At 38.2% G+C, this 9855-nt stretch overlaps 1 protein-coding gene across 4 annotated transcripts in view; it reads right to left on the reverse strand.

The window, feature by feature from the left end:
• Nucleotides 1-9849, reverse strand: part of BICC1 (BicC family RNA binding protein 1) — a 240234-nt gene extending 230385 nt beyond the window's left edge. For all 4 annotated transcript variants that reach the window (XM_025049392.1, XM_015592218.1, XM_015592220.2 and 1 more), the window contains exon 1: nt 9660-9849. In XM_025049392.1, coding sequence (XP_024905160.1) covers nt 9660-9849 — 190 coding nt within the window. The remainder of the gene's footprint in view (nt 1-9659) is intronic.
• Between the last annotated feature and the right edge of the window lie 6 nt (nt 9850-9855).

Genomic DNA, 9855 nt, shown 5'->3' on the forward strand with positions numbered 1-9855 from the left:
ATTAGCTAACAGCTAACCCACAGAGTACAGGGCACTGCAAATCTGACTGCCAAAATGTCAGAAAGCAGACCTGGTGATTAGCTCTTTTGTGAGCACTTGCTCCTCCAAAGCCAAGGCACTCCAACTGTCCTCATTCCACCACCTTTGCCATTTGCCTTGAATGTGGATAGTATAAAATAACACAAATTCCTTCCAAAACTACTCATGTATATAGAGCTGTGTCAGCCTCCAACACCACAAGCTAAGTAATATTGGGCTTATATTGTACAATGTGCAAAAGACTCAGTGTATCGGAGCTGGAAGGGATTTTAGGGGAAACTAATCCAAAACCCTGAGAGGTCAAATGACTTGTCCAAAGTGGCAATGTCAGTGGCCAGATGGTCATGAATTCAAGTCACCTGACTTCTGGTCACCCACTACGCTGCAAAGAGTGGTTTATTTCTCTCTCACCCAAAATACCTCAGTGAGTATCCTGAGTCACTGCTGCTTTCAAAATCACCACCATTCTTCAGTAACCACATTACTCTAAATTTCTTCCTGAAAATATAGTTCCAAAGGAGAGAAAAGCTACACAATTCATTTTCACTATAAGGTGATCTACAACTGTAAAAACATTTTTTGACCAAATGTACTGTTACTCAACCATAAAATTTTGATTCTGAAAACTACTTAAAATACTAAAACATTCAACACATTAGATTAAAATGTTGAATACAAAGCAGTAGTACAACAGCAGCTACATAAACTATGCAAATGATATCTGGACTGTATTTCAAGTACCACATTTCAAAGCAGAAAAATTAAAACAGCTATTAGGATGGTCAAATTACTTAAGATCATTTTTTTTTAAAGTTCTCTTCATATCACGTTTTAAATTTCTATAATAAAAAATGTGTGCTTTTAAGTTATTTCATAATATACCAAATAGGTGTCCATTACACTTAACTTAATGGGAGCCTAGAAAATTAAATGCAGTTTGAGCCTGCTGTGCAATAATAAAGCAATATAACCCCTCCATGAGATATGTATAGGTTTGTGCTCTTTCCCCAAGTCCCTTACAACAAGCCACTCTAAACAACATCATGCCAGTTGTAACTTATGCTCCTAGACTAAACTGCTTCAAAACGGTTTAATAACATGGAGAAAGTACTAGCTTCAAGTGTAAAGGAATTCAAGAAAGAAAACAATTTGAATTTTTTTTATTTTAATCATCATCTAACTATCTAGCAATATATTCCAAAGTGTGGTCCTGGAACCATCTACAGTAGACTCACACAAGATTCTTTTCAAAATGCAGATTCCTACCACCCACTACAACCCTCAAACCTACAGAACTGGAATCCCAGAGAGGCCAAGTTTGCCATTTTGCACAATCTCAGGTGATTTTTGTGCACATAAATATTAAGAACTGATCCACAGACATTCTAATCAGGTAAGATAAACATCAAAGTTTTCAGTGAAAGAAACCAACACAACTCTAACTCTAGATTGGTAATTCAATTAATTCCTAATTTCTCACAACCACCGGATCAAATAAACCAGGTTATGGGATCACAGGTACAAGGAAAAGACATCCTGAGAATTTGTTGTCTCTTCTGCTTAAGCTATGGATCTTCTCAGAAAATATTTTTGCAAACTCTTATCAATTGCCTTAAAATGCCCGTGCCCTTTGCCCCCAAAATTTCACTGGTACGACTTTTCCTATGAGAATAATCAAGAATGCAAAAAAGATTGTTAGGCAAAAGTATCTGGGGAAATAGTATTAATGTTCATTATATGCCATTTCCTAAGCATGTCCATGGTGTCTGGCACTGGTGGGTGCTTGATATACACTATTTCTAACCCTCACAACCTAGAAGATACTTTTATCCCCCATTTTCGAGATGAGAACACTGAGGCTCAGAAGTTATTAACTTGAACCCAGGCCACACAATCAATAAATCGAGGGCCAGAATCTGAATCTCAGGCGGTTAGAGTAGAAAAATCAGGCTTTTCCCACTGCCTGGGCACCTAAAAATATTGTAAAATGTCATAATGTTTAAGCAAAGTAAGATATGTCAAAGGAATATTATATGGTCACTTAAAACCATGTTCTTCAAGAACCTTTAATGAAAAGGAAAATAGTCATGATACAATATGAAGTGAAAAAGAAGGGAAGTTTGATTCCAGTTTGGCATTTAAGAGACACAAGTCACACAAAGGTTGGGACTATATCTATCCTGGTTTTGTCTGCATCCCCAAAGTCTAACACTATACCTGACATAAAGTAGGAACACTATATCTGGCATAAGGTAGGAACTCAATTTCTTTTACAAAAAAAAAAATTATGTGTGGGCATGTTTTTTAAAGACCCAGAAAAAAATCCCAAAACATTATTAGTGGTTATTGCTAGATTCTGGACTTAAGAGATGACTTTTGGATTTTCTTTTTTATATCTGTTTGTACTTTTAAGTATTCTACAATAAGTTTGTATTACTTTCATAATCAGAAATAAAAGCAATGGCTAAAACTCAAATCGTACATTTAAGCACCTTCCTATACATGAGATGTAGTTAAGTTCCATTATCAACTCGATCTGCAGACTAATATGTGATTTATCTTCTTCACTGTAACAAAGAAACTGCTTTATAGCTAGAAAGTGAGCACTATCTTTTTACATGCCAGTATCATTAGTGGGAGTAGGATTTAATACTTGTTATGAACATAAATGCTTTCATCACCTATAGTTATTAGTTGTTTAGTAGGTAGGAAATGGATTTATAAATGTATAACATCCACAAAATGTTTCAATGGTTTGTGCATTTTGGATACTGCTCTAAACACTAGTACCCCCAGGATTAAAAATCATATGCGGTGGCTTTTATAACATAATGAGAAGGGTTTCTTGCCATGACCACCCCCGCACACTGCAAAAGCCATTATAAATTATCATTAAAATTGTGCCTCATCTCTAGTAGTTTATTAATAGCATTTTATATAAATGTATATATATATGGTCACTATTATCTCATGCATTTTTTAAGAACTATATTTTAGAATAAACCAAGGATGAGCCAACTGGTATATTTAACTAGCTCATTACTCTGGACAAATTCAAATAGCAAAACATAGCACAAATATGATAATTCTACTATCAAACTGCCTCCAAAATGACTTCACCTTCTGAACAAACTCTGACTTTGTTGGCCAGATTATACCTCAGTGACCAAACTACAAAAAGCCAAAGGGCAGAAGCCTGAACTACACGGAACCTGTCTATTCGAAAAGCAATTTGAGATAGGAGGTGGGCAGGAAGAAAGAGGGAGGGGAGAAAGGGTATCTTAGAGTAATAAGAGTTAAAGTGGAAATCTGTATTGTGTAATTTTGCAATTGAAAAAAAATTTGACATGGAGAAAACAGTGGTCGGAAAAAATAAATAATTACATTACCTAGTGATCCTAGGTCCTGGCTATAAAAGGAGTAACAAATGAGAAAAGCTTTACATGATCAATGGTTTTTCTTCTTTGGGAATTAGATTTATTCCTGGATTATGCCAAGAAAGAAATTCAACCTACATATAATGTTACCAAATAATCTAAATTTCTAGAGATTATCAATACAGGCCAAAGTCTCCGATACAGGCAAGCTTTTGCTTCAGTCACGACTTGGAATTGTGACAAGGCCTTCTGTTTTGCCCATGTGAGGAAACTGTGAGCCTGATCACTCAGCGTGCATTCCAACACCCTTCCTCCTTGCCTCCTTCTACTGGAGAAGCTGATGTAGAAGTTACATTCACAGAATCTCTTATAGCGAAGAGTGGCCAAAGAAATACAGACGAAAGTTCCCGGAGAGAGAGACCCTTTATCACATAGATAGGCAAAATCTGGAATAGTAAGCAACTTTCATTCCCCTTCCTTTCCCTGCACCCACCACAGATGCACCTCCAGCCCAAGCACATCCAGACTACAACCATGAGGCCAAAAGCCACTGGCTGAGGACAGCAGAGGGGAGGAGGGAAGTCACTGGATCTCTTCGCTTCAGATTTTTTGTTAGGTGAGGAAAATGACCCCCTAGCTTGTTTAAGCCACTCTATGTCGGGTTTTCTGTTAGTCGCAGCCAAATACATTCCTGCCTGTTAAAATCATTCAAATGACAAACCTTTCTATGATTTAACTTATCAATGATCAACTTAACCAAAACCTCCCAAGTCCTCACAGAGATAAGATTTACTGAGTGTGGACATTTACTGAGAGTGCTTAATCCATGCCCATGAGGGTAGGGCTGTAACGCCCATCTCATTTCATTCTCACGGGACTCTACAGGCAAAGGTAGAGGCAAAGGTAGGACCCCAAGCCAGGCCAGTCCAATAGCAGTCCCCAAGCTCTTTACTGCCAAACTACACAACCTCTAATGGATTTTTCATTTAGTTATAAAGCAACTTTAGCCTTCACTGCTGCTCTCTGACTCAACTATAATTGTCCTAACAAACTTTCAGATTGGAAGACTTTTACTAAAAAATTGCCCTTCCCCTAAAGAAAAAGGGTTCGTATGCAATTTTTTTTAAAAAACCTAGTATTTGCTTTGTAGTATTTTGAAATCTTGATCTGTCACATGGCACAGGGCTGCTGCTGCACTAACGTTTACTAAGCACCATGCACCTGGCACTGGCCTAAGCGTTTCCCAAGCATCGTCTCTCATTCAGTGCTCACGTCTCCAGAAGATGACACTATTATTGTCCCCACCTTACAAGTGAGCAAACTGAACATGTTAGCCCAGGGACAGTGTTTTCTTTGAAAAACTCATTCTAGACACCACTGAATGACAAGTTCAGAGCAACATAAAATTAGAAGGGGGATTAACTGATTTTGCTGCTAGTCTTTAGTAAAAAATATCAGAAGTGACTGGCTCAGGACCTTTCAAAGAATAAAAACATTCAAGGCAAGAACAATTACAACTAAAGAGGGTGTAAAGCCCTCCTAAATCAAGAATTCCACACTTGTGTTTCATATACTTTTACTCAGTATGTACTCAAGCACCTTTACAAGGGATAAACACACTCATCCAGAGTGAGCTACCAGAAAGGTCAATAATAATTAGAGAGCTGTGAATGTTCATTTATCACAAGAACATTTAATTCATTTTCCAATATACATGATTTCCATTTTCAATATAAGAATGTACATTTTATGAACTATGGTTTATAATGAATATGGTTATTAATGTATTCACCACTTCTTATATGGCCAGCTCTGTGATGTTAAACATACATCTTTTTTTCTTAATTGTCACAACCACCTAAGTATATAGCACTACTGCCAACAACCCCTGTTAGAAATGAGTCTGCAGGTGATGAATCTTCCCAAGCTCCCTATTAAAAGGTAACACTGAGTTTCAAATCCAAATCTGGCCCAGAGCCCTGTGCTTTTAACCAAGCTTCACAGTTATTTGATTTTTTTTGTTTATTAGACTTACTCAAGCATTGTCTTGAAAACTATATCAAGCTTAGTTCTTATTTATCTTCACTTCCGGTACACCCCCATTTTCAATTATTTTTGCTTCATATTTCTTCCTACTCCCACAAAAACATTTTAACAATTATCTGTTCACCTAATTATAAGACATTCTTCACTAACGTTTGCCAAATTAAAGATAGCAAAATTGCTGCTCTTACTTTTGATCAATGGTGTGTGATAACCTGTTTTAGTGGCCAGTTCTGCTGCTCAAGCAACAGCAGTAAATGATCCCCGTTGAGCCTATAGCTGTAAATACGCAACATGGCTTTTTTAACAGCAGTATCCTAAAAGCCCACCAGATGTCAACCTCAATTCATGAAAATAGGCCATTTCCCCCCTTTTAACACTTCCTTCTTTCTATGATAAAACACAAGGGATTCTGAACTTTGAAAATACCTATGCTTCTAAATTTTATGTAGGAATAGCACACATCTTTTTTCAATGTAAAAAGAAAAGTATAACAGTAGGATGCAAAACAACCAAAAAAAAGAAAAAAGTAAAAATATACAAATTCCATGTCTGCCTCTCAAGACTGTGGCAAACAAAGACTGTATTTCTGACTCTTTTGACTCATTTATTTCCTACCTTCTCCCAGACTTTCCTCTATACCACTCCCCTCCCTCTTTACAAACCATAACTCACATTTAATTGCCTTACATAAATCAACATCATTATTTCACATGAAGCATAAAATCTAAATTTTGAAGATCAGTATAAACTAAATTAAAAACATTTTTCTTTATCATTAAATAATGCTGTCCATGGTATCCATTCCAAGTCTGGCCATTCCCATCAAAAATCTAAACTAAACCTGAAAAATAAAGTCCCATTTACAAAAGCGTTGACTAATAAAATCAATTATCTTCATTTAGATTTGAACGAAAATGTCAGATACTCTGCAGAGCTATTCTAAAGTAGTTATTAGACAGAAAGGAAGGACAGGAAGGAAGGAAGGAAGGAAGGAAGGAAAGAAGGAAGGAAGGAAGGAAGGAAGGAAGGAAGGAAGGAAGGAAGCAAGGAAGCAAGGATGGAAGGAAAAGGAAATGAAGGGAGAGGAGGGGAGGGAAGGAGAGGGGAGGGAAGGAAAGAAGGAAAGAAAAACTAGGGATTTTCCCCTACATTTCCAGCCTGGTGGTTTTATGTGTGTCAATTCTTTGAGTATTCAATGATCATCCAAGAATGGTATTTCATTTCTTTGACCACTACCCTACTGCCCATAATTTAACCTTACTAAATTTTTGGTCCATTGCGTAGAAGAATTTCTCTACTAATAAAAATACAACCCATTAAAGATTAACTTGCCCCCAGGACACTGTCTCTGGAAACAAATTCCAAGCATTATAATCACCAATTTGCACTATGTAGACTTAAAGGCAGATAATCTTATTTATCCTGACTTAAATTGGAAACCTGCAGATAGTTTAAAGTGACTGTGAAAAAAAAAAAAATAGTAAATCGAAATTCACAATCATCAAAAACCCAACCAGGCAAATATAGACCTTACCTGGCACTTTTCAAATGAAAAGTTTTGTATCCAAGAATATCTAACAATATTAGAATATTTGTTGACATGCCAAACTTCCTATCTTGGTCTCTATTTTATTTCTGCAATTATGAAAGTGCAAAATTCTAGTGTTCCCATTATTCAAGTAAATACTATATGTCAGAAATTGTGATAGGCACTAGAAATCTTTTGAATCCATTTTGTAATATTTATTATTAATAACAATAAAAGAAACTGATATATATTAAGTTCTCATCATTTACCAGTGTGGCAAGTTTTAGCTTATTTGGGCCTTATCTCTTAATCCACAACAGCCTATAGGAAAAGTACTAATACTAGTCCCATTTTATGGATGGGCAAACTGAGACAGACAGTGGCCCAGAGATTTATTCAGATAGGCCCACACTTGCTATTACCATGTGGTATAAAGCAATGAGGCATATAATTATGTTTGGTTCAGAAAACCAGGCTTATTTCTTCAAGCATGGTGGTTCTACATAACTTGTCACTAGAAACCACACATCACAAAACGCCTTGGTACACTGTGCACTGGGTTCTTCTGTCAAACATATTCAAAACTTACTTTCTTAGAAGGCATAATTCACTTTTGGTAATTTTGGAAAGTTAATCAAAGGATGTTCAATCACTAAAGAATTCTTTGGGTTTGAAAAGTGAATATTTCACTATATATTAGTTGCTGAAGAAATGTTGACTCTGTTAAGACTTTCTGTAAATAAAACCTTATCACTGCAAAGCAATAGTAAACTATCTCATGTCAGAATACCATACCTACAACAGGGATAGCCTTCAAATTTAAAAATGCCTCACCCACATTTCATTTTATTCTAAGTGAAAATTAATTAACTCAAAAAAGAAATATACTTCTAAAGCTCAGGTTACACATGAAAGCTTCCTGGAAGCTACTATCGCCTTTGTTATTTGTATGTGCACCAGTAAAACAGCTAAGGAAGACATAGTATTATAAGATCCGCCTTTTCCATCACTCCCAATTCATGTAGAAACCAAACTGGAAACTTGTTAGAAAAGGTAATACGTGCTCTATCGTTTAAATCCAAACAACTTCACAATATTTTTCTGAATAAATTCAATAATTTGTTTTATAAACATAAAATAGGCAAAAAGAACCATAAAACAAATGAAATAACTAAAATGGGTTATGAAATGCAACTGGGCTTTAATTTCCAAATCCACTTTGCAAAATTCTTATTTGAACAGTTTATCATAGAAGTAACTCTCCTAGAAAGTTATATAATTTAAAGGGGGAGGGTGGGAAGAGAAAGGGAGAGAGAGAGAGAGAGACATGACCAGTTCTAGGATGTTTATCAATAAAAATAAGCGACAAGGGAGACAAATTTGTAGCTCATCCAAAAACGTCTGCCAAACACTCCTGCTATTTGTTTCCACCAAGTTATTGTTTTGGAAAACATGTTGTTCTCTCTTAAAATAACCTGCTTAAATGTTCTTAAAAGCCACTGCATTTCCACTGAGGGCTAAATAGCTTCCATACTGCGATATACTGACTGATAAAGTCAAAGTAAGTTATGCGTAAAGCCACACACACAAAAAAAGTTGGAACGCTCCAATCCCCCCTTGTTATAAAGGACACTAGCTACTGAATGAATCCACTACTCGCCCTTATTGAAACTAATGCTGGTCCTCTACAGTATTTTAAGAATGACAGACATTCAAACTACCCTATTTCTCGGGATGAGGGAAATAAGCCACATCTGTAGCTACAGGTAGGCTAGTAATTAACATTTTTAAGGAAGGTCAAAATCACCTTGAACATTTTAGCATTCACTCTGAGAACTCTAATCCTCCCATTAAAACACAGAGTTTGTTTCCAGTCCGATGTGGTTAAAGCTGTTATGCCTGGGAAAGTCCCAGAGAAACTTGGGAGTTTTAAAAAAAAAAAAGAAAGAAAGAAAAGAAAACCTCAAGTTGTGAAAGACATAGTCAAACATCCATAGTACAGGAAGAATTTTATGAACTTAGTGTAACTCGAGATGTGTTTTATAAGCCTGTCAGGAGATGAATACACAATGTCCTCCAACCCAGCCCCATTGCCCTAACACAATCCCCACGCTTTGGCTGCTCACCCCCATCCTGGCCCCTCTCACTCTGGGGTGGAGGATGGGGGGCAGAACTCCTGTCTTAAGTCTTGACATCTGCAGAGCGTTTCCAATAGCGAGACAAGGCCCCTCAGCTGGAGGAAGTGGATACTGACAAGAGGAGAGAGAAACAGACAGATCTAGAATTCAAGCCCGCCAGAGAGTGGAGGGAGAATCACGCATACTCCGTGCGGTCCAAGTGGGTCTGGTGACACATCCCAGGTGTCTGCACTAAGGCCGGTATCTCCAAAGTCCAGAATGCAACTTGGGCGCGCCGATACAAACTTGGCCTTCAGCTTTCTTGAAGCCGGTCAAGTTAGCACAGGGTTCCCGGTGCCTATAGACCTGAGAGGCGTGGAAGGGTAGAGAGTCCCGCTAGGTCTCCACACCCTGGGTGTCCCCCGGCTCCGCGGGGAAGGGAACCAGGGAACTGAGTCGACTGTGGGCCGGAGTGCGGGCCCCGGACTGGGAGGTCCGGGAAGGAGTAGGGGGCTGAATCGGGAAGTCCGAGAATGCGGGGGGGATGCCTACCTTGTAACATGGCCTCAAGTTTCTTCCTGTCCACGCGGAAGCGCTCCTCGCTCCACTCCGGGCTGTGCAGGGGCGCCCCGGCGACCAGGTCGTCCTCGGAGCCGGGCATGGGCGAGTCGGTGCTGCGCTCGCTGTTGGAGCCCGGGTCCGAATGCGCCGCCAGGTAGCCGGGCTCGCCCTGGGCGGCCATGGTGGG

Source organism: Pteropus alecto, unplaced genomic scaffold (genome assembly GCF_000325575.1).
Source record: "Pteropus alecto unplaced genomic scaffold, ASM32557v1 scaffold155, whole genome shotgun sequence".
NCBI lineage: Eukaryota > Metazoa > Chordata > Mammalia > Chiroptera > Pteropodidae > Pteropus > Pteropus alecto.